The sequence below is a fragment of the Falco cherrug genome, chromosome 3, assembly GCF_023634085.1.
Source record: "Falco cherrug isolate bFalChe1 chromosome 3, bFalChe1.pri, whole genome shotgun sequence".
Classification (NCBI taxonomy): domain Eukaryota; kingdom Metazoa; phylum Chordata; class Aves; order Falconiformes; family Falconidae; genus Falco; species Falco cherrug.
In genome coordinates, this window is record NC_073699.1 from 27,799,967 (window position 1) to 27,826,882 (window position 26,916).

Sequence of the window (26,916 nt, forward strand, 5' to 3'; positions counted from 1 at the left end):
AAGTTGCAATACGAGAAAATATTAATATGTGTTTAAGGTGGAGAGAAAGGTGTTTAAGGACAGATCCAGTAAGGTTCTTAGGCTTCTTGAGTATAGTTATTATGAATCCAGTATTTTACAGCCAGAACAAAATCTAATCTGTAAAGGAAAATATTTAAACTGCATGAATGCATGAGGAAAGTCAGGTATTTCAGAAAAACAATACAAAAAGCTACACGTTTATACAGCCATGTAGATAGAGCTCACAGAAGATGCATGTTTTGGACTTAGGTGCCAAAATCAAGGATGCAAGGAGGATGCTTCCATCCACTCAGGATACAAAGCCCTGCATGTTCTCCTGACATTATGTATCTTAGAGTCTTTTTTAAAAGGATCGAATAGGGATAAAATAAAAACTGTTTTTTCATTTTCTGGGAATCTAAGAAAACTGCTAGGCTTATGTAGGAGCTAGCCAACTAGTCACTCAGACTATGCCAGTTCTGAGAAACACTTTCAAAGAAAATAAATTATAATCAAATACAAAATTTTCAGATCCAAAAGGTAAGAGCTTAGAAAGTTTCTTGATCAGTTCTGGACTTAAGCAAGTCTGCCTAAAGCCACCTTTGGCAGATCAGATAATTCAGAGTTACAGTATCTGTCTTGAAGGCACTTAGTCTCCATATATCACAGTTTGATCATTCATTGGTCTTCAAGTCTTTATATTTATTTAAAAGCAAGCTTTCCTTATTTATGTGGAGAAAACTTTTGAAGTATTGGATTTTTTATTAAAATTCTCATTTTTTTTTATTTTTATTTACTGTTTTATTTTTGTGTTAAATGCAGATTTCCAAGCTTCAGGGCTAGTATGATATTTATTTTACTTTCTAAACATAGATATCAGAACAACATAGTTAAAAGGAAAGTATAGTTCATTATATCTTTTCTTTTTTATCATGACCATTACCGTTCTGGAATGAAATTTGTGTTTGAATCACAGAGACAGCACACACTGTGTGCCCAGCCAGTGGGATGCACCATGTCTTTATGCCACCTATTCACTGATTTTTATCTCCAGCTGAAACCAGATGAAAAAGATGGCCCATACTAGACTCTACCTTGAGACTTCAACTGGTATGAAATTTCAACCCAAAATTCGGAAAGTCTAAGAAACCACCTTGGATACAGTGGGATACGGCAGGAATGTAAAAAGTACCTGAGAATTTTTTTTTTAAATGAACCTCACAAGATTAAATATATTGAGACTCTGCTGATACTGAAATAATTGATGCAATCATCTTTCACTTGTTCATACTTTCATTGAATTTCAGTGGATTTTATTGCAATTACTATTTACCAAACAAAATACTTCTGTATATAGGAAATTTGTGCCTTTCATTGACACATGAGCTTCAGAGGAAAGACAAGCAATCTGTGCCTGCAGCCACAAGAGATGCAGAGAAAGCAATGGGCCAGCTCCTCAGTTACAAAGCTTCAGGAACAAAGCTTACTTGGGAGGCTTAACAGCATGCCTAGCACCAATCCATATACCCCAGAAGCAGCCAAACTGTAATAAATATGTTCGGCAATCAACACTGGAGTTCTAAATCCCCAACAGACTTTAAAGCTGCTATTGGTGATTGATTGACCATAGGATATGAAGTGGTAACTTTGGTACTCCTAACTTGAGAATTTAATTCTCTTTAGAACATGACTGGCTTTGCATGTCCAGGAGTTGAAACATTCATGTCTCTCTCAAGACAGGTGACATTCAAAAAATTATGGTGACGTTCTCGATTGGAAAAGGTAGGATTTAACTTCCAATTTCAAAAATGTTACATGTCCTGGAAATAAGGTTAGAGAAAGAAAGTAAAAATATTTTCCTGTAGAAATAAATTATAGACAGTAAAAACAGGTCATAAGCGCAACTTGACCAAGAAGCTGTTATTGAGCAAAGCAGATGATAGCTATTTATAGCAGTAGTAAAAATAGATTAAACATTGGAATCTGCTTGCAGCTATAAATATTAAGCCATTACCATAGAATCAAAGGCTCTATAACTATGGCAAGCCTCTTAAATCACTACACAGAGCACACAGAACCTGATAATCAGTGCAGAGATAATCAGCGATAAACAATTGTGAGCTGCGGACACTTAAAAAATGGGCACATGACAAAGATAACTGCAATGCCACCACCCTTTTTTTCATAGGAGGGTTTCATTAAAAACTATGATACACATCAAATGAGGGATTTTACAAGGCACGCTAAACATAGCTTCCTCTGAGCAGGTTTTAATTTTCTCTGCTTTAGGAAAGAATATTAATACATTTGACTTTAAGCATTCACACACACAGTATGACTGTACTTTGCTAATATTATGCTATGCAGCATACATGTTCAGCAGATACTAGTATTAATGAGCTGTTACAAAATTTAGAAGCTTTCAGGCACAAAATTACAGAAAATCACAAACTTCCAAATATGAGGTTCACATCAACAGCACTAAAATAACTCTAAGAAAAACCAACTAAAAAGTACTAATCAAGTTTTTAATTTAGATCTCTTGCTGTTTGATTAACTTGCAAGAATTTTTTTGTATGAAAATTGTTCTAAAAAAGCAATTCATCACAGGCAAAATAATTGCATTGTTTCAGACATTGATGCTAAGTGGCATTTTCTCCACTTTAACAACTGTACTTGATTGAGGCATCAAGCTTTCTCTTTATTAGATATTTAATTTTTAACACTCACTGTGGTTGGGCTTAGAACAAGCATTAATTAAAACAATTATAATCAAATTGCCACAAATACTTAACATACCTAGATTTCACACATGGGCACTTTGGTGACAGTTCAGTTCTTTTATGTGCACAGCTTCTATGGTGATTTGAACATCTAAATGCAGAACTTTTATGTCCTCAGAAAAAGTGCTGACAGTAACTGCTCAAATAAATTGAATTGTTGATACCTGAATAGTTTATAGATTGAAGATACATTATGCACAGGTTACCTTTTTTGCATCCAAATGTTATGCTACAAATATGGGAAGAATTAATCTACAATGAAAGGAACCAGAAAACATTACAGTAGGAACAACAAATTACTTGCTACATAGTTACTCACTCAAAAGGTGTTTTTAGCTCTACTGCACTAATGTGTGGGCCCATTACACTTGAGACAATTCTTTTGATCGTTAATGTGTATGAAGAGCATTCCCATACAGTAATAAATCAGAGCTTGCTGCATTTTCAGTGCTGTCCCTACACTCAGTATGATGTACAAAGCTTCAAAAACCACAGTAACTATACATCTGTATTTCTTCTCATTTTAGTACTTGTCCCTCATTTTAGTACTTGTCCATTTATATTTTCTGCTGTCCAAGCAAGTCCCCCAAATTAGCTTCCTCTTGATACTGTCAATTAGAATTTATCAGTCCTTTCACAGAATATTTCCTTAGAAGTGCTCATTACCACATTTGTAATTTATCCCAACTAGGCTTTCCCTTATGTGTTTCTCAATGTATGTATATATTCTTATATTCAACATATGTCAATGTGTGCTTATGTATCCATCAAGAGACTCTCTGATAGGAATGCAACTTCTTTGCAGCTTTCCAGTATGTTAGACGCCTTCGTCACTCTGTGGGTATGAGGACTGTAGCAGAACATGAATTAACACACTGAGTTCATATTTGCTTAACTTTACTCAAAGAAGAGAAGGCTGCTGGTAATTACTGATAATCTGAAAGTAAAACTTCAATGTATTTACATCTTTACTTTCACAGTGGAGTGATACAGCTTATATTTAGGAATGTAAAACTAGTTTTTTAAAATAATGTATTCATTGAGAGAATTTGAAGAGAGATGTTTTTTGAACTGAGAAAATGATACTAAAGATATTTTTTTAAAAAAATAGTAAAAGTATTACTAAACTTTGCCTTTGACACATTAAAAATGAAACTTAAAATACAAGGAAAAGCTTGAAGGATGATAACAAAAATTCCTGTGTTAAGAACTGTAGGCATAAAGTTGTAAATAATATACACCTCATTTGTTTAAAAGCAAGGAAAATGACCCCTTGACCTAAGGAGTAAACATAAGGACAATTTTAATATTGCTTGAATTTCACTTCCAAATTTGGGGGCAATTTTCAAGACACATAAACCCTAAACTACTTGTTACTCAAGGAAGAACCCACAAGCAGGGTGGAGCCTGAGAATGGATATCAACATATAATAAAATTAAAAGCTTGTCAATGTTTATATCTGTAGTTACTAGGCTTTTGGGACACTACAGACTCCCATTTAGGGCTAGCTGGTGACCTACAATGAAATCCTTTATTTCAGTAGCAGTAGAAGTCAGCCAATCTATGTACTAATGCTGTAAGATGTCTTTCAATGGGCAGTTGATTTCAAACTGTAACCAAGGCATTTGTGTGTTCTGTATCTGCTCTGAGCAACAATCACCAACAGGATCCAGGTACAAAAATTCAGTTCATATTATCAGCAAATAGACAGAAGGACTTTTGTTTCCTCTGCAGGGAAGGCTGCTACATGATGGTGAAAGAATTATTTTGAACAAAGAACTCCTCAGGTGTTTTGAGAAGTGAAGCAAAAATTAGTAATTGTTTTTCATTCTTCTTCAAACACAGAACCATTATTGTAGGTTCAAAAAGAATTTCTTTACTGGTTGTTACTATTTTTTCTAATCTAGTTGGCTCTAACTATCCTCTGAATAAATATCTTATTTGTATTCTTATTTGCTCCTGAAACATCTTGCTATCTTTTGCACAATCAGAAAAACTTATCACTATAAATATTTTTCTTCTCAAGGCTGGAGACTGCATTCTTTTACTTGGAAAAGCTCTTCTCTGCAGAGACTTGCAATGCAGTTTATGCAGAATTCACTGCCTTACGTTCTTCCAGGATTCATCTGTTGAAACGTATCTCAGATTACAAGTGTTACATAAAATGATATAGTGCAGATGAGATATGGGTGTAGGGCTGAATCTTAAGCATTAATATCTCACTTAATAATTTATATTACAACAATGATAAGTGAGATTTTTTATGGTTAAATGGTCTTGACAATACACGTGTCTCTGTTCATAAAGTCAGGTTCAGTAGGTTACTTGTACTCAGCAGGTTACAGCAGGTTCAACATACACTAAAAGGAAGTACCTGGGAAGAAAACTAGAAATTATAGCCTATATTCAATGAACTTCCTTTACTGTAATGCCCATTCAACTTTGGTCAATAGAAAGAAAAAAAACAACATCCTGCTTTTCATTGAATTGTATTTAGTGTTATGGTAATTTAAATGGTGTTTTGTAAAGTGCTGTGTATTTTTTCTAAAATCAATATAAAGATACTATATTGCTTTTATCAATAAGCACATAAAAGCATTTTAAGGGGTATGTGAAGATGCTGATGTGCTTCCACACAGAACTGCTGATGATAGATAGGCAAGTTTATAAGGGCCAAAGCGTTCATGACAGCAGAATGAATGCTTTAAATGATTTGAAGGCTAAGTACAAGCAAACTAAAACACAAATCCAGAACTACTAGTGCCTCTCCTTCTGCTGTCTTGTGCTAAGATTAAATCCAGCAGGGATGAGATATAATAGGGATTCTGTTCTATGTTTTTGATCCCAATGAAATGAATGTATATTGTACATGAATAGAGCTATTTTAAAATCTTGTCAAAATCACTTTTGCATACTTTTTAAAATACATAATATGTTATAACCCTTTCTGACAGTAGCTGGCATAGAACACACATAACACCAGAAAAAAAAAACACCTGAAGTTTGTAACCTGCTTTATCATTATTTTCTTAAAAGCCTTCCCTGTTGACTGAAAAAACACGCTCTGTTATAAAAATGAAATTTATTGAGTCTAAGTAGGATAAAATCAAAGCCACCAGAAGTGATAGCTTTTATGAATATTTTTTCCAAGAGATGTTCCAACTTTTTGTGAAAAAGAAAAGAATTGTTTAGTAAATAGATGTAATTTAAGCATTTTATCACCAGGAAATTAAATTAGCCTATCCAAAGTACCACAGCAGTGAGAAACAGCAACTGCAGATATATTAAAAATAGATGATGATGCAATGGACTGTCCCTTATAAAGTTCCCTCTGTTTTAGCAAATACAATCTAACACAATCTTGCTTACAGATGTACATTAAGCAAGATCTTCCAATGTTGGATTTCTACCTATCACCAGCTTATCCAAAGATGAAGTCAATTGACCTTATGGGACCAATACCAGAGAAGCTACACAGAAAGGTGTTGTGGAGAAAATCTCTTTCAATCAGAAACATGGCCAAGCCAGACAGCATATGTCTTTCAATGAACTATAAATAAATACATCATGAGATCAAGAAAGGTCCATGGATTTCACGAAATCATAGAATCACAGAATCATAGAATGATTTGGGTTGGAAAGGACCTTTAAAGGTCAAGTCCACTGTTTTGAATAAAAGTAAATTAAAGAGGAACCAAAGGGAATTCTTGCTCTTATTAAAAGTTTCTGGAGTTTAGTTTGCAGGTCCAATATTTTGAATAAGCATTAATTTTATGGAAAGGATCACTGAGAGTACCCAACATATGTTAGCAAACAAACATGATGTGCTAGAGTAATTACATGGCAGAAGGAAAAAGAGCAAAGTGAAGTGTCATGTTAAATAAAACCTGAAACACAAAATGAAAGAACTGGGGTAAGTAAGATAGAAAGAAAACAACGAGAAACAAATGGCTTCGTGCAAAGAAAGTATATATTTAATTCAAGATTGTGATGAGTTTGCAAATTAATAGAAGAACCTTAAATGAGAGAAGGATGTGGATGGTAAGACAAGGCAAGGATAAATCAAAGGACTTGCAAACATAGTTATAGCAGCACAAAGGTAGGCAAGAAATAAATATTTAAAAACCAAAAGAACATCAAACTTTCCCACCCACACAGCCAGCCTGAATTAAAATGCATCTACTGTGTAGAACTGTCAGCAGAAATCCAAAAGTTAAAAGATCCTAAAGGAACTAAAGGTACATCAAAAAAAGCTCAGGTAAGGGAAGTAGACTCATTCACTGAACTGTAAAGACCATAACATTTCAAGTTGACAAAAGAGGAGTTTATAAAATCATAAAATTGTAAATCTAGGTGTTTCACAAGAATCCCACTGTTGTTCAAGCACCTGGTAAAACTTCTGTAAAACTTGGTACCTTTTCCCAGGACAATAAAAAGATTTCAGTTTCAAATTGGCATCATACTGGGCTCTCTAAATGTATACCATCAAACCCCCTTTTATCCTTCTTTTATTATTACATTCCAAAGTTAGGTTGATATATTTCTAATTTAACTGACAACAGGAATATGAAAATCCTTCCCTTTGGAAGGACAGGTGATCTGAAAGCCTCAGTGACTATGAAGCACATAGAGAAAGCTAACCATCCTAAGACTGAAAGTACCAGTAAGTAGAAACAAGGGACTTCTAAGGATCACTGCCTTTCTGGTTCCAGCACCTCACACAACTCTGGCTACGTATCCTTCCTGTCTTCTGACTGTATAAAGCAAACAGGGGGGTGGGAATATACCAAGTGATCCTAAATATCCTTCTAATTAAAGTATTAATCTGAAAACTGAGCCTAACACTGTTTGAAGGTAAACGATCTAAGGAAAATAGATGTTTTAGTGGTCTTCCATCCACAACATTCATTCAGTTTCCAGTAAAATTGCTGGAGCCTTAGAGTAGCGCAAAACCTCTGAGGAGAGGTAACAAAAATGTGAATGCTCATGCAGTAAAGAAAAAAATAATCCTTTGGGATACAATGAGTTTTACTGTGGAATATCTGCAAGGTTAGATTGTTCCAACATGAACAAGGACAACTTGCCCTTAAAAATGTCTGCTTTCTAGATACTCTAGCAAAAGACCTACAATGAACCACAGCCAATAAACATGCCAACAATAAGATTTGCCTTGGTAGTAGCACAAAGTCTGTACAACATTGTTAGTTAAAAAAGGGGCTTCTTCATAAAATTTACATGATGTTTAATAATAATAATAAAAAAAAAAATCCATTATCCCATTTTCCCAGCAAGCACAAGACTTATGGCAAGGGAATAGCAGGGTTAAAAATTAAGTGGAGTGTAAGAGATAACCATAAAATATCTGGAAATACAGGGCTGACTATATGACAACACAGAAATGCATCTGAGCTCAGACTGGTACCAGTTTTTTAAGACAGGGCTGTATAAACTCAATAAATTAGGTACCTCGCTAAATGTTTGGATTTATCAATATTTGGCTGCACCCCATCTTACAATATCCAGGATTGCTTATTCTACCTCCTTTCCTAAATCTTATCTCCAGGCTTAGCTGTATTCCTTTGGCTCCTGTTTCCTACATACCCTTCCTTAGCCTGCCAGCAGCATGTAGTATACCTTGTATAAAATTTGCACATATGCTGCCGGGTGGCTGCGTGGCAGGAATATGTTTTGACTAACCAGCTGATCATGGTCTTACAACTGCTGCATAGACCAGGCAGCATATACTGCTCCACCTTTGCTGAGTAAGGTACACAAATCACTGTATATGTACACTTTAGCTAGACCTGACGCAGGGGAACCAGACACTGTCTAACACAGACTACTCTGAGTGGATTAAAAATCTCAGTGGAGCAGCAGGGTAACAGAGTACACACTGAGCTGTGCAGCCTGCTCTGCACTGGTACCAGTAGCCATCAGTACTGGTTAAAAGGTGGCATGGCCGCATCCTAAATATATTCTCTGCTGCAGGCAGCAACAGCATATGATTCTCTGATTTTTTTGTTTTCGGCTATGATTACAGTATTACCTTTTCTCTTAGAATAGGAGGTTAAATAATCTTTCACATGACAATTTTTTATCTCAAACACTCATTTAATTCCCAATTCCAATACTTCTTAGTAAATCAGATTATCTGTTAAGATATCTCCTGCCCTGCCTTAAATGTTTAGGTTTCAGATTCTTGTCAGTGGTATTATTCTACCATGAAGTTTTAAATGATATATCAACCCTAAACTTCTGTAAAAAAAAACCCAAAACACCCAAACCAAAAAAACCCAAACTCTTATTCACATTTAATAAAAAAATACTTTTCTGCTATTTTTATCATTTTATAAAAGCGACAAGGAAATACACACTGATTTTTTTCCCGTTAGTAATTTTTGTGGTTAAATATGCATTACCCATAATACACATGTTGTGTCTGTTGGAAAAATACACACTTAGGTTTCACTTATTTTTCACCAGAAAAACATTACAAAAATCATAATAATATATTATAAATAAGAAAGATCTCTACTGACTGTAGAAGAGTAAATTTAGCAATACCTGAAACAACACCAATTCCATCATCACAGTCATAATCAGAGACTTCACTGTCGCTGATTCTTTTGGACCCTGACAAAAAAAAAGTAAAAATAAATAAATAAATAATCAGAAATGTATAATTTATCTTACTGTAAGTTAAAACTATCCTCAGCCAATAATACATAAATAATGTAAGGATTTCATACCAGACAATGAAGCATTAATATAAGCATATAAGGAAAATTATTAATGCTATATTATTGCAAATATATTAGTGTACCAACTATTTTCAGTTAAATGTTTAATGTAATATTCAATGAAATGCTGAAAAATTGCTTCTATGAAATATTTTAATGTACTTCATATCTATGTGTATTCATTTCATATAGAAACTGGCATCACACTGTTCACCTTCCACTTTCTCATATACAAGGCAGCATCCCTCCCCAAAGTCTTTGAACACCAGAAAAAATAACAATAGTAATAATATTCAATGGATTAACATTTTCTTTAATGTATTAGTAAGCATTATCAGAATAGGCAGCTTCACGCACACAATGCGTCCTGAAAAAACAAAATCTCTCTGTGATACTCTAGAGGAAGCAAACTATCAAATGCTCTGCAAGTGTACACCTATCCAAATAGCTAGAGCTTCACTGCAAAAGCAGATTCCACATCCACAATTAGAGCCAAAACAAACGTAGGTCACCTAAGACAAATACATATGTCAGTTTGTGTTTAGTTTAATTTGACTTCTGTCTTCTGTGGCATCTTTTAAACAGCATTTGATTGCTGACATAAGGATTAAGCATTGGCTTGTGAATGATAATATTCATTTACTTGTTTTAAATGTGAAAACACGTGTTCTTCAGCAAGATGGTATGTCTGTTCTCATTCTCTGGCCATCTAAAAGTGGGTAACTAGAAGGAAGAAGCTTTAATCAAATTGTCACCAAACCTTCTATCACGTGCAAGATTTTTTTTATTCCTATCATAGGATGATTTATTCTGAAAACACACACACAAAAAAATACCACTAAAAACTGGGAGTAAACCTGAAGATGCTCAGGACAAAGCAGGATTAGTTTTCTATCTGGGTGACTGGCCCAGAGGGATCCCTACCCTGCTTTCCCAACAGAAAACTGGGAGAAGAAGTGCTAAGAGGAATTTTGACAAAAATAAAGTTTTCAATTTAAAAAAAAATAGAAATTATTAGAATCATAAGAACTGCTGTCATTTGTCAGACTGTCTAACATTTGTCTACCCACCAGGGGATAGTGCAAGGTCCTTCTTTAATGGAAAGAGTGTGCTTACAAGATCTGTATGGAAATGTTTTCTGTGTTGCACCCTTCTAGTTTTCAGCAGGCAGAGGTCCTGGCAACTAAGACTTCTAAGCTATGCTGTTTACTGTAAGTAATTAATCAACCCATTCTCCACAAATTCATTTCTTTTGGAATCTCAGTATTCTCTTGGCCTCAATAATATGCCATGTCAGTAAGTTCTGCAGTTTAATTTTGTATTGTCTTAAATAGAAATAAAGTGAAGTCTGTTACATTCTTTCAGACAATACCCTCCGAGCTTTTGTATTCTGAGAAACTTGAATCAGCATTCTGTATTCTCCCACAGTCATCTCTTTCTGAGGTGAAATATCATTGTTTAGCTCCTTTGCATATGCAAACCATCTGGTATTCCTGATCGATCCTGCTTATTTGTTTGTACATTTTCTATTTCTTCTGTGCCTTTTACGAGAAGTCAAAAGTGATTGCAGCAATCAAGATGAGCGCGTATAAACTTAGAAACTTGACTGCAGACTATCTCTTTGGGGATAAAAATTGCAGTGTTAAAAATTATTCAACTAGAAAATGGTATCAATATGCTATGTGTTAATTCTTAGAAAACACAATCTAGCCTACCATTGCATTATGCAGTTCCAGTAGAGCAATGTTAATTATTATTATTTAATTGCAGTAAAGTTTGGGACTTTCCTCACTAATAGGAAATTAAAATCAGTACAAGGAAAGCCATGCTTTGGTTTCATACACTCTGCAATTCTTACATGGTAGAATTATTAGTTCAATTTATTGAAAAAATTTAGAAATAGCCATGCTACAATGCAGAGGGGTGGGGTGGGGTAGGGAGAAATGTTACTCTGAATTCAAGGAATGACAAGTAAACTCTTTCTGTAAAACAAGAAATAGCAAGGAAGTGATGACAATTAGCACTTGATAAAACCTAGAACATGAGGGCAGGAGTGAAGGAAAAGGTTTCAGCCTCCTAATAGACTTAGAATCAGGTTTCTAGCAGCAATTAAGTCTGACAAGGACAATATTCAATCTGATTATTTTCTTAATTGTAGTATCACAGAGGCCCATTGAAAATATCTCTTGCTTCCCAAAGAACAAGCATCCGTTCTACCTGTGATGTTGTTCCTGCTGCCATTTTCAGCAGAGCCTTCTACTGGTGTGGTGATGTACATATCAGTGAGCAAGGAGGATTAAGTCTCCGTTCTCCTTAGCCGCTAATTCAAAATCAGGTCATTAAATAAGAAGGACAATATTTGTGACCAAACACTAAGCAAGAGAACCCTACTATTCTGGCTGGGATCTAAAAGGCAGAAACCCCTAAAAGGGAGCGCAGAGCAATGCGATTCTGGCATCTGGTAACCCTGGTACTTAGTCGGCAGTGGGACTGTGGCTGCTATGCAGAGGTGCCAATAGCATCACTCAGGCTGTATCAGAGAGCGAGGATTGTCGAACAGGAAGATGAAATCAACTGAACAGTTTGCTGATGCTTATCACATAGATGTTTGGAAGGGTTTGTATCATGAAAGACGTAAGAGGGTTTAATCAACTGTGATTTGAATAAATGTCATTTACTCATCATCTAATTCATCCTTATGAATGAATCTAATTAATTACAACCGAGGTTGATTTTTATTTATGTTTATATTTAAAGCTAAGTGCATCTGCTTTAACATATTTTTAGAATATTATAGTCTCTATTCTGGAGAAAAGATTTGCATCTTTGAGGATTAAAATAGCCAGCTGTTGTCACGGTAGGCACTAAAGTTTTGCAGCTAAAGTTAAATGTTGTAGTAGTCACAGGATACATCCAGCAGAAAAGAGAGACTAAGAAGTTTCAGTGGTCCACAGGTATAAAACACAGGGGTCTCTCTCCATCTCTATCCCCTCAAACTGCATCAACCTTTTCCAGAATCTCCTAATACCTCAAATTCACCAGAATCTAGGAACCCCTTTCTCTTTTTATACACAGACTTCAGTCTTCATTCCCATCCAAGCTGCAGGGAAGAGCTGGGGCATGGGGGAAATGAACAGGTCAGGATTGAGACCCGCTCTAAGGATGGCAGTAGAGAAAGAGTAGAGTAAAGAGAAAAAACAGATTTCAGGGCTCTCTCCAACTGACTTTGCTACTTGCAATAAGGAGAGTCTCTTGTATAGCTGATATACGTTAAATATGTCTCATCTGTAAGATGAGGCATGAATCCCTTCAAGATCAGATCATGTGTTCTATCTCCTCAAGCAGATGCTACATTAATCCAACTCTAACAGACTTAAACCAACAAAAAAATAATCATGTTTAATGAGTATTTAACTTTTACTTATAAATGTAAATTTAAATGCTGGTTAAGAAGTCAAAGCAAATTTAAACCAGAATTAATTACTTGGCTTTATCTTTAGAAATCAATGTTTTCAGGAAGGATGGAGGAAAGAAAGAACGCCAATTAAATATGTAATGTCAAGAAGTACTGTCTGTAATATGTAACTTCTGCAAAGGAATCAGATTATATCTATTTTAAATGCCATTAACTTTAGAAATGGCACAAACTAGAAAATGCACAAGTCAAAATCCTTTACTGAACTGAGAATTTGAAATACCGGTATAATTCCTGACAGCTTAGTTTAATATTGCTTATATTTTTTGCAAGAGTAATTTAATCTGCTACATATTAATTTCAGACAGTAAGTTTCTTCTTAACATACTGACAATGCAAATTTGAAGATTTAGGCTTCAGTCCCACCTTAGCCACATCTTTTCAAAATACCACTTCATTATCTAAGTAATTTGAACCACTGATCACGAAACACAGAAAGAACAATTCATACTTTATCTGGGAAATGTGACAATGAAGTCTCTCAAAAATTATTCCAAATGAATATTGTTAATGAAACTGTTACTTGGTATTTTAATGAATATCTTAAAGTGTTTTACAAATATGCTATAAAATATGGCACTTATTTTAAGAGCAAGATTAAATCCATTCTAAACTCCATTCAAGATTCAGTAAGAAGTTTAAGCATGTAATATCCAGGACACTGGGTGCATCAAATAAATACATTGGTGCCAATGGTTTGCATATAATTAACTTTTTCTTTGATGGATTTTAAACATGAGGAATGGCATCAATTAAGTCTCACTGCCATTGCACTAGCATATAGCTTATTAATGAAATATTCTTAGGGACATTATCACCATCTTATCTGATAACTGGCTGGTAACAGACGGTAAATATGGCCTTCCACAGGATTAATGGTTATTACAGCTACAGAGGGAAGGCAAAATAGACCCCATGCTAATGCAAAATAGAACCCATTAGCTAGTTAAGTCACATTAAAAAAATGCCTTAATTAAGCATAACTCCAGCCCCAGGGAAATGAAAAGATATATTCTTATTCACTTTAGCAGGTTTTGGTTTAATAGCCTTAAACTATCAATGAAACTGTTTTCCAGGGACAGTTTATTTTCGTGAAAGTGGAGAATCTCCCCATCAAAACCTGACAACTCTCACTATCCTCTTTCCCTCCTGCACCCACCTACTCCTTCCTTACCACTGCTGCACAAGCCACCACCCCACTCTGCAGGAGCATGTACACACTAGAACTGGAAGTTTACAGCACTTACACTGTAGCCTTCATTGCAGGGCTGGGCAAAAACACCACCACCTAAAAAGTATCTGGCCCATTATTTTCCATTTCCATTTAAAGAGTACTTTCTGTTTAAATTTTTACTATTTTCCTGTTTTTCGTGTTTATATTCTTACTTTCTGTTAGGCAGAAAAGAATTTAAAATACAGTAGTTTCTTTATGCAAAAAGCTTTCCATTTTTCATCTTCATGGCTAGCAATAATGTAAAGAAAAATATGAGATGCTTTATTCCATTTTATGAATCAAATACTTTTTTATTTTTTTGGGGGGGGTTTAAATTTTCATGGGTTGCAGTGTTGGTGGCCATGAAAAGCTTTAACAGCTTCTAAATAAAAATAATGTGGAAATAATTGAAGAAATTTTTAAAGCATCTTCTTTGGATGTCCCATGCCTGTCAGTGTTTAAGAGGCATTTGGACAATGCCTGTAACAACATGCTTTAACTTTTGGTCAGCCTTGAAGTGGTCAGGCAGTTGGACTAGATGATCATTGTAGGTCCCTTCCCACTGCAGTAAATCTAATCTAACTTAGACAGAATTGCACTTCTCTCCCTAACAACATTCTAAATAACTGGAACTCTTCCAAATGAATGAAACTATATGCAATCATAAATATTTTCTTGCAAAGCAACCAAAATCTGTGGAGAGTTCTGAACTATCTTCTGATTTCTGCATGACAACTGAAGTTGGCACAGAGCTGTGCTCCACTCTATTATTAATATACAGGGGAAACAATGCAAGATATAATATCTCCTGCACTTCATCTATTGCCCATTGATATTTCTGGTACAGGCCTCAAAAGAAGACTAAAGCCTATATGACCAACAAATATAGTTATCAGAACGGACTAGGACAGGAGATAGAATGAGAAATAAAATTAAGGTGTGTCAGCTTAGATACAAAACAAAATGCCAGATTTATGGCTCAGGAATTCTCTCATTTTCTTGTGAGACACAAAAAAAAAAAAAAAAGGGAAAAAAGAAAGCAGACTGGGCTCCTGAGCTGGGGATCCTGCTCCTTACAATGCAGGGAGTTTTTACAAGGTTTTGTGGACTCCTTGGGGGAACAAGGGGTAGTGAAGCATGCTTAGGAGCTCCTTCCCTGAAGCTCACGGAAGGCCTTCACAACCACTTAAAGTAACTTAGTACTGCCTGTAATTGTTCCATGTTCAAAACTGACATATAAGCAACTCTAAAATCAGTCTCACAACTGTCTTAAGAATTTGTTCTCATATTCATCCAGTCTCTGCCTAAGGGTTCTTAGCACGAGCTAATTTCTCAAGCAGTCCTGCTGCCTCCATGTCAATCTGTCACTTTATCCTTCTGCACATAATAGTGGGTTTTTAAAGTTTTTAACCAATTTCATCTAAATTGACAGATGGATATAAATATGAAATTTAATTCTGTTCCCACAGATCTTTGAAAATGGTTGCTGGATAGAAGAAAGAAATACAAATCAGAATCCCTTAATGCAAAAGAAACATTATCAAGCTAAAATCTGTGGCTAATCCACAGGTGCACAAGTCCATAGTCACCACAGCAAATGTGAAGATACCATAAATCATAAGAAGACCGTGACATTATTTTAGGAGAGAATGGAATAGTAGAAACATGGGAGACTAAAGGGAAATGTAATGGAAACTGGGTTTTAGTAGTACTATACTCAAGAAACATCCTGTGGGGTTTTGTTTCTCTCCACCATGGTATTGGATCTATTTTCTTAGCAATGTGTGTTTCAGTTTTTAAACATAACTAAAAGGTAATTAGATGAACCAATTCTCAAAGTGATTCCCCTAATTAAAACTGCAGGAACTACAAAAAGTGCCACATGAAATGCACTACAAAATTTAAACTTGTAAAAACTGTACATTATTGATTTATTTATGGCAAACTTCTTAGATACAGCAACTGAATTTGTAACTGGGGATTTAAATCAATAAGAAACTGTATAAATACGAATCAGTATAAATATTGATTCTGATAAGTACTTCACTTACCCCATTTCTGTATTCTAAAAATAGTTACACTAGTTCTCAAATAGCTGTAATACAGCAGTGTTCACTTTAAAACAGCTTAAGCAAAATAGCATTTTCCTACTATAGTTAGTAAAGCTCACTACAGTTTACCTACCAAAGTTCTACCTAAAATAAAGGCAGCAATGCAAGTATAGCGTTACAGTACTGCTCCAATATCAATACTGAGATGCTAAGAATACAGAAAGAAAGCCAACAAAAGACAGACTCATGACTCAAAAGCAGACAAGAAAAGCCGAGGAACATTTAAGCAATTTAGCATCTGCACAATAGGTAGAAAAAGCACACCAAAAAAATATCAAATTAAATTTTGCATGTCTATGGAAGCAATAAGCATTTTTGACATGCTGAAAATTTACCTGAATTATATGAATATAAGCCTTTATCTGGAAAACAAATATTGAAATGAAGTAGTGTCAGGAAAAAATACATGAATCAATACATGTAACAGGGATGGTTAGAACCTTAAACTTCATTATAATTGCTGCTGGAGGTTGAACAATTTGATATTGTAGGCCTCATTCATTCAAAACAATAAAACTCAAGCAGCTAGGAGAAATTAAACCACAAAAATACCAGTCACTTCAGGATCAACATTTATACTCAGTAGTCACAGAGGACTAGTAGAGCTATTATAGTAATTTCCAGTTCTGAAATACAACTGCACATTTACTATAAGCAAGTGTTTAGCATCTTAAGACCAAAATGTGTATTCAGCTAAGCATACAACATGAGCTACTAACCTTAAAGTTATTGCACGCTGCTGTTGGCACCTCAGAAGGAAGGTATTAGCAGCACTTTCCTGAGCTGTAGCTATGAATCCTACTTTAAATTTAACAGACTCAGAAGTGATGTTCCAGTCAATCTTCTGTCTCCAGCTAGGTCCTGATTCGGTAAATATGTACATGCGTAAATACCTTATCTACATATCATTGCTACCAGTGAATTTAAGAGTCCTGATGTGAGCGCAATGATTAAATACTCACAATATCTCATTTACTGTTTGCATTCCTTGAGTTTGGCTGGTTAATGTATTTTAGCTTTCCAACGACACCAGGTTTTCTAAACTTGACAATATAACAGTATGCAAATATCTGGACAATTATGAACATATGAATTTTCACTCTGTGTCTGCAGATTTTGTAAATGTGACTTCCATAAGGTAATAAGAAACCAGGAAGTCAGAATAACATGAATAGTTTCTTGCCATTAGCAAGACATTATAAATGTTTTTAATTTTTATTGCTGAGCAGCTCACAGACACAGTCTTAAATATTTAAGCAACAGTCCATGACTAAATGATGGACCTCAGATGAAAAGATATGTCAGTTTTAGGGGAAAAATGAAAATTTTAATTTCTTGATAACTGGTGCTGTTAAGAATCCAATGGATGACTGGGTACCTTCTGGCAAGCTGAACTTTTTTTCTGACAGCCAGGTACTAACTATTTTAACTTGTAGACCATTTCACTAAATCATCTATTACTTACAATTTCTAACTCTCTATATTTTCAAATTCTTTATATTTGCAAATTGAGTTTCTTGATAAGCATAATTCATTGTTATGGCCCAGCTCCGGCATTCCATTAGGCTATAATTTCAAAATGAGTAATGGGGGGGGTGGCGGTGGGATGGGGGTGTTCAGCATCATTTACAAACTTTAGATGTGAACTGTGCTGCATAACTTTACTAATATTTGTATTCTTTGGTACTAATATTTTCCAGTTATGAATTTAATGAAAAATTAACTCTTCTCTGGCTACAAAATTATGACAAATGGAGTATGGGGAAGTTTTCTAGTATACTCCAGAAACATCAGAAAGTAATCAAAGGTTCAATAGTGCCATTCAAAAAAATATTTACAAAATACTCAATTAACACAGTCAAGAAATTATTTATATTATTAAAACTGATAGACTCTGAATTTGACTTCTGGAAAGATCTGCAAATGGGTAGAGCTTCTTGAAGAGCACAAGAATCTAAAAATACTGATATTATAATGGGAGTGAAGACTAAAGAAGCCATGTTTGTTTCTCTATGGTTACAACACAGAAAGGAAAAAGTCAGATTAGTATTAAACCCATCTGAAAACTTCATCAGAATTATTGTACTGTTATGCAACAGCTTATTATGCTTTAACAATTGAAAAAAAAAAAAACCAACACACTACCTTTAGCCAAAACAGGAAGCTACTGTATGGACCTAGATCTTTTAGAATCTTTTTAAAAGGTCACCTGACTTGCTATGTATCAAATGCCTAGCAAGGTTAGTTTACCCTACCCACCGAGTTATTTCAAAAAAGAACATTGCTCTTCTGTCATCATTACGTGACAGAAGACTAGTCTAATAACATGATTCTATCAATTAACCTGAGCAACCATGTTATAAATAATCAATTCCCTTAAACTACTTCAAAACAGTATTTTAAGTATTTTTGTAGTTCAATTACAATTTAATAAAGTTTATTTAAAAATTTTCAAACAGCACAGAATTAGTAATTTATTTAAGTTTCTTTTCTTAGGGAAAAGAAAAATATTTTGATAGTTTAAGGCCTTTTCAGACACCCCTGTATCATGTTAAATACCTTTTAATTAAAGTATTTAATAAACCATAGATGTACAATAATATAATAAATAAATCATATATGTATAATAAATACAATACTGGTATATATACCCATATTCTATGAACAAACACATCAATGCATGCAAACAAAGATAACATGCCCAAGGCCTATGCTCCATGAAAGAAAGAGAAAAATTAAGGAAGAAGCATGAAAGAGAAAAATAAGTGTTATTTTTTCTCTCTAGGGTAAAATTCTTATAATAACACCCATCATTCATAATCTGTGCCACTGACAATAAAATGCTCCATTTTATAATTTGAAAAAAAAGTTACTGATGCATGTCTCCTTTCAGTACAATTTGCTTACCTACTAGTGAACAACATTATCGTAATTCACTCAAGTAAGATTCAGTGACATCGATTTAAAATTATCATACTGATTTACCATACTCACAACAAACTAAAAGGAAATTGCAGAGACAGCAAGATCCTGATTTTGCAGCGCAATGAGGTTCCACAGAAGTCAATAGCTTTCTTTGGAAGACAGGTTTGAAATGCAGGGGCTCAGATTTCACAGGGTAAAGTTTCAGATACATTGTAATTAATTATTATTAAACTTTAATGATTTTGGTACTACTAAGTGTATGTCTTAATGATCTACAATATAGACTTGAAAATTTTAACATTTAAATAATGGAAGAGAGGGCTTGAATTAACATTCAACTTATCTTTGATTTGATGGTACAACCACAAAACTTTCAAAAAAACACCCTCAGCAATGTACCCAGCAATGACAAGTCCATCTAAAAAAGTTTTTCAAAAATTAATAAGCAACGGGGTCCTTTATTTGTGAATTCAGTCCATCAATTTGTTTTTCCACTCAGATGTAATAATTTTTATCATGTTAATGTCTCAGCATTGACCCAGAAAATATGGTCTGACTCAGCAAAATGTACAAAGCTGACAAAAGATGACAAAAACTTTTCATGTGATTCAAAACACTTTGCTTATGCATTATATAATTTTTATTCCCATCTGAATAAATAAATAAAATTCAGAAAAGAAATGTTATATATAGTTTTTTGCACAGTATATGCAGATTTTTTTGTAGAACTATACTCAATTTTTGTTCCCAGAGTTTAAAAACACATTACTGCAATTTGTCTCCCTCCAGATTTTTGTTTTATGCCTTAAGAATCATGAAACTCAGTGAATGGGGTCATAGATGACTTAAATTCTAAAAGTAATGAATCTCGATTTCCCTTTAAAGGAAAGCTACTTCACAGTCTATTTATTTACAATTATTTTGATCTTGACTGATTTTTCTGGTGTTCTGTTCTTGAAAAAATACAATTTGATCCACCATTTTGGACCTCTATATGGTGATTTCCAAACACTGCCATTTCTAAAACCTCTCAGACCTTGTTTTCAGTGGAGTTTATCTCACATAGTTTTACTACTTTTCATTACTGAGGATGCCCAAAATATAAAACTTCACATTTCTTTAAACCATATTGTGCATTCTCATGGCAATTAAAAGCTCTTCTTCCACTGCTGAACCTAACTATGCTGTAAATAGAGACCTGAAAATGTCTGGGTTTACTGTTATATTCACATTTTTTACCTTGTTTGGACACATAGCTGTTATATACATTATACACCCACTCCTGTGGTCTGCAGATCAATAATTCAGACAGCTTGGTTTTAAAGCTGCAAAATCTGACTTAGTAAACTAGTGTCAGTTACATTTTAATCCTAAATCATCAGGAAATTCTTAAAACTCTTGAAGTATAACAAAATCTGCTTTAAAAAAAACCAACAACCCAGAGTCAATATAAAACTAAAAACAATTCTTCTTCAAAACACACAATAACCAAGTATATATATAACAGTACCAGCTGACACTGCATGAATGCACGGATTACATGGACATAACTGTAAAAGATTTGAATAAGAATTGTCAGATCCAATTTGATTTCTGTTGTCTCTGTATTCTGGGCTACATGGAAAGGAAGTAATTTTTTATTTGCAATCCCATGGTATAAACCCTGCTTGATTTCTGTATCAGTTTTCAATAAACAGTAATACTAACAAGAAATTCTGTCCCATTGATCCTAAAAACTGTGAATACAACATTCAAACCACATTCAACGTTCAACATAATCTGCAGTAAGCCTCTTAATGAGATGGAACAATAATATTGTGACTTTACCAACAATAATAATCCCCAAATATTTTTTAAATTAATCCTTAATTTTCTGTTTACTATCTCTTTCAGAGGCAATATCAAAAGAACTTGTTTGTCTGTAATTCTAGTTAAAGCCATCTGTAATTCTTAATGTATGGCTGATTTTATGTCAAATGTTAGAGAAAATGAAATTATTTTTAAAATTCACTTCTAAAGTTCAGCAAGATAAGTAAAACAGACCTACAAAGTATCTCACATTTCACATTAGAAAAAACTTAAAATATACTAATTGGATAAAGCCCAGCCAGCTTATGAAAATCTGAAATCTAATTAGCTGAATGACCTAGTAAATTACAATCCTAAATTCTATATTAGTTCCAGTTTCTAAGTAGATGTCTTTCAAAAAACACTAAGGAAAAAGCATGGTAATGATCCTTCATCACTAGGAAGTTCATGAATTGTATGGATCCTCTTGGACTGGGCAAGAGAAGGTGGACAGCTGGCTTAGATCAGTCTGTATGACAACATAATGCCCACTCAAAGACACTGAGAGATAATATACGTAGAAACTAAGCTACTCTCTTTGAAAGCTGGTTCCTAAAAAAATAGCATATGGGGCTCTGTGGGAAGCTTGCACTTTGCTACTGGCAATCTGTAAATATAGGAGTTCAGTCTGCAGGGCTGACAGTCCGCTCTTCTTCAGGAACACTAAAATTCAGTGATATTAAAAAGAGAATAGAAGTAAATGGTAAGTGTAGGTGGTTCTTTTAAACTACCTTCAGAGAATCACATTTAAGTATTGTCTTCAAATATATATATTTATAGGTACTATATATATTTATAGGTACTTGGTAGTCATGAAGATAATGTTTAGATGTGTAGATGTGTATTTACACAAACAACAAACCACCTCGTAATTCAAAATATCTCTCTAGTTATTTCTGACACTAACAATTTTTGGAGGCATGCAATAAAGTACTACATATTATATTCACTAATTCTGTACAGAGAGGCATCAGAGAAATGAGCAGAAAGTGGGAGGACTGAACTGCTCAAATTTTGCAACCCCAGAAATTGAAATCAGCCTATTGTGCAACAGCACAGTAAGTGTTCTAAGATGTGCTTTGAAAAAGACAGACAAACTTGCAAGATATGCCTTCACTCTTGAGATTTTTTTTATACTGTCATCATGTGCCACTGGATAACATCTTCTGTTTCATCATATACAAGAGTTGTTATTGAAGGATGTGAAAAGCACTTCAGAGACAAGAAACTAAGATATTAAGTTTAACAAGATTATTTTGAAACCTAAAAAAAAAAAAAAAAGTAAAATAACCAGACTTCTATATGTTATTAATATATTATAAATACATTAATTACTGAAGGTAAAGAGTCATAAGACATGCTGTCTGCTCTTTACCAGTTCCCTGGTGATGATGTCTAGTTTGGGAAGAGCTTTTTGGAGGCCGTGTGGTGCACTGTCTGTTTCAGCCTTAGCCAACTTATATTGCATTGCCTATGGCCTTGTCCAATTGAGTGCTGGGTATCTCCAATGGGATATTCCACCACCCCTCTGGCCACCAAGAAATACTTTTATTTCCATTTCAGTGGTGTGACACCAATTAAAAAACAACTTATTTTTAAATCGCTAAATGGATTCTGCTACCATTGCAGACCCCTGACCAGATGCTAAATTTTCATTTGGATCTTTTTCCAGTCCCCAAAAAGGAGGGATTTTAATTCCAAGAGACCTTGTTCCATACATGTAAAACTACCTGTTTAACCTGAAAATTATTTATGACCCACAAGGGTTCAAGAAGTGCACATATTCCCAGAACAGTAGAGAAAATCCTTCTTTATGAGATCCCAATGTCAATGCAAATTCAAATAGCATAGTTTATTGTAGAAGTATGTGAATTCTCCAGAAATCACAGTGAACATCTGACGCTGCTTATTTGGCTGAAGTTTCTAGAACCTCAAGTTATTCAAAGTACCACTCTATGAAGAGTCAGGCTAAATCACCTCCTTGGTGATTTAATGCTTGAATTTCACCTAAATGAAAAGCAGGAATTCCATACCAAATCTTAGCGTTTCACCAAACCACAAGTTTTGATAAGTCCTTTCCTCTACATTTCCAGACAGGCCTATAAGATTTTTCAGTTGAGCACATCATTAGTATTAGTGTTAGTATTGGTGCTAATATTAATATTATTATGTATTAGAATTAGTATATCGACTTTCAACTTTTGAATAAGTATTACTGAACAAACCTTGAGTCAAGTACTGCTATAAACTTTTACAGAATAAAGCAGTTACTGTTTTATTCATTATTCATGGAAGTTATTTATGGCACAGACAGGAATTATTATAAACAAGCAGGATTTGTTTGCAGGACTGAGTATTGCCTGAAAACCAGAATTTCCCTAACTTCACATATAAAACAGCTAAAATGTCCAGTTGGTCTGTAATTCTACATGAAAAATTAAACTTCCTAAAATGTTTACCAGATGGCAGAAAATATAGAAGGAAAATACTTTTTAAACCACATAAACAACAGTCATGGTACTTGAAAAGACTGAAGAGGACTGAATTGAAACAGAACTCCTTACCTGTTAACTACCATTTTTTTCCTCCTTTTGTGGATAAGTATAATCTTACAGCTCAAAGGCTATGCACTGTAGCTCTCTGTTAATGTATCTATCTCAGTATATTATGATATGGAGCATTTTAATCGTTCTAACCATCCACTGCACAGACACAAAAAACTGTCAAATACTTTAAATACTTATATACAAGGGATTCTTTAGTAAAGAAAGCACGTAGAACATTTATAATCTCCAAGCTTGTTTATGTGGCTACACATGCGTGTGTTTCTGTGAGTTTGTGTGTAACATATGCATACACACACTCACATAAATGACCCAAAAAACCTCACAGAATCCTTAGAAATAGATTTTGGTTTGTTGTGGTTTTAGTTTTTTTATATCACTGTTAACAGATATTATATAAAGTTAATTCAATTGATAGCTTTAAATTACTGTTGATTAAACTAGAGAAACAACGAAGTATTAAAGAAACAGATTTTTACCCTTTATTGTCTTATTCTTATGTATCCATCTTGTTAGCAAATTGTGTAAATTCTATTTTCAAAATGTCTACTGATAATATCAAACTACCATGGATCAAGTGTACCAAACTATAAAAACCAGAATTTTAATAGAAATTCCATTTGTGAATGTAACCACGTGAAATAGTATCAAAACAAGGCAATAGGCCATGATATTAATTTAGTTACATATGATGTTATATACAGGTCACTTTATTTTTAAGAACTATAAGCTGAAGAGAAAGGGCCTGCACATTTGCTTTTGGTTAAACAATGAAATGATAAACATAATATAGAAGATAGAACTTCAAGATAAAACCAGCACATTGCAAAAGATCAAGATAATCTGCTCAAGCTCAGGCTCTGAAGTGGGTAGTCTCATAAGAAAAAAATTGCCTGCTGCAGTGTTCAGTATTACCATTTGTAGCCCATCATACTCTCATCAGTAATCACAACTGACCTAATTCATAACAGCTACAATGAACAAACAAGTTCTGACAGCTTCCCATCTACAAGAATTTAATATACTTTACATATTAATTAAAATGGACTATACACCATGTGTAAAACTAAGAACCTACTTTGTAACCTTCGTGTAGGACTCTCGCCATGGAGTTGTCTGCGTGGCAAATATGGTGAGGGATGGGGAAGTGGCAATGAAGAGACATCATGCGTCTGAAGTTTGTACCAGTGAGGTTCATCATCTAGTAATGCTGTCTCTAACTCAATAAGAATCTAAAAAAAAAAAGGGGGGGGGGCGGGGTAAAGTGGGGAAAATATTACATAACAGCATATTTTAAAATAGGTATGTCATAAATTTTATTCTATTATTCACCTGTTGTTAAGGACTTTGAAGTTTTATAAAAATCTTGCATTTAATATGAAAGGATATACCAAAAATCTTTCACAAAACGTTTAGTATCTTATGACAACATTTACAGCATTCAAATATCTTATAGCAAGTTAGTCAGCAACATTTCAACATTTTGGTAAAAAACACCTATAGATAATATGGATTTTAACAAACAATTCTAAAAGTAATTGAGTAACCATGTGCATGTTGTTACTAAAACAGAACAAACACAGAAAGAATTTAATAAAAGTACTATGTAGTAAGTGATCACTGTTTACTACTAAGTGAAATAAGGACAATTATAAGAATTTAAAAGAGTTTTGCTTTGCTATATTTAATAATTTCTTTCAAAAATACTCTATCTAGAGATGAATATGTGAGCAGCTGTATTTCTATAGTAGCTACCAATAATTGTGTACCTCTCCTAAAAATTCACTTTCTTCCTCTCGAACTCGTGCTTGGTCCCAAAGAGTAATTTCTAACATTCGTTCTCTAAACTCCCTCCGATGAACTGGAGAGTAAATGAATGTCTGATTCCACTTAGGTTCCAATGTTTTCTTTACCGTTTTTGTTCTTCTTTTATTTTTATCACTGAAAAAAACAATTACATATTAAAAATGTTCAAAAGATCATTATACTGTAATAAGCATATCATGGAAAGTAGAAAACCTTAAATCAGCAGAAAGTTTTGTAGTATAATGGACACTATAATCAATGTCAGGACTAGTCCTTTATTATGAAAGAAAGTTCAGAACATATTTTGAGGATAATTCATAGCTCCATATTAAAAACCAAAATTAGGTGATTTCCAGTGCATGTGCCAATTCAAATTACAAGAAGTTCCCTGAAAAACAGGTATGGTTTAATATGTTTGCTTCGGCAAAAGCATTTTCTAAAGCCAAATATATACTTCTGTAAATGAGATTTCCATGAGGCGCAGTCTGACAGAGAACATGCATGCAGAAAATATTGGGCATAGCAAACCTCTGCATCTCAGATAAATGAGTCAGCTGGTTCAGTCAAGCTTCTAGTCCTACAGCGGCTGACTCCTAAACTGCAAGGCCAGAGGGAGCGGCTGACCCACAAGAAGGAATGGCCAGGGAGCTGCGGGCAGTGTGGGGCCTTCTCTGCAGGGTTTTCCTGACTATGGGCTCCACAGGTGGAAAACCAGGAGCCCTGAGAATGAGTTATATGTCTTTTCCCAGCAACGCTGGAAAAAGCTCAGAAAAGCTCCCCAAATCCTTTGGATTACCCCAAGAAACCACCCAGGCTTGAAGGTGGATCTCCATTACAAGGTTAGCCTTGTGTTTTGGAGGTATCTGCACAAGGCTGCTACGGGACTCCTGGCTCTGGCTCCAGGGTGCTGTTGAAAGGAATGTGTTTTGCAGAATATTTCTGCTTGAAAAAATTAATATTTTCTGACGGAAACAAGTTTCACTGGAAAACACCCATGCTCCTTCTACTGAGAATACTGACAAGAGTTCTCATAACAATGCCTAATTTTAAACCTGCTGATTGCTGCGTAATGCAGCTGTGGTACTAATTTATTGATATGACAATGCAGATACCGTCCGTTTGCTAATACTTACAACTGTAATATAGTTATTGTATTTCTGAATTGTTACTTAGAAGCTGGATTAACTAAGAAATAATACATTGAAACACATTGTTAAAACAAATAGTGTAATTATTTCTATTATACTAAAGACTGCTTACCCTTGAGAACTGAAATAAATTACATTAGACAAGCTTTTCCAATGAAATTTGTTTAATCAAAGAGAGTTCAGTATCTTCACCTAATTAAATGCTTGACTTATTTAAGTGTATTTTACCTCCAGCATGTTTCCTTCTACTACACCAGAAATATCTTTTTGCTTACTTAGCTTTTACCTCTAAGGAAAGGAAA

At 34.3% G+C, this 26,916-nt stretch overlaps 1 protein-coding gene across 50 annotated transcripts in view; it reads right to left on the minus strand.

The window, feature by feature from the left end:
• The window catches only part of RIMS2 (regulating synaptic membrane exocytosis 2), a 485,159-nt gene that overhangs the window by 176,582 nt on the left and 281,661 nt on the right, over window positions 1-26,916 (minus strand). For 42 of the 50 annotated variants that reach the window (XM_055705897.1, XM_055705888.1, XM_055705920.1 and 39 more), the window contains 4 exons: window positions 25,430-25,601; window positions 24,739-24,892; window positions 16,659-16,685; window positions 9,349-9,417 (listed from right to left, as the gene is read on the minus strand). In XM_055705897.1, coding sequence (XP_055561872.1) covers window positions 9,349-9,417; window positions 16,659-16,685; window positions 24,739-24,892; window positions 25,430-25,601 — 422 coding nt within the window. The remainder of the gene's footprint in view (window positions 1-9,348; window positions 9,418-16,658; window positions 16,686-24,738; window positions 24,893-25,429; window positions 25,602-26,916) is intronic. The other 8 variants (XM_055705905.1, XM_055705915.1, XM_055705891.1 and 5 more) reach the window with 1 other exon arrangement.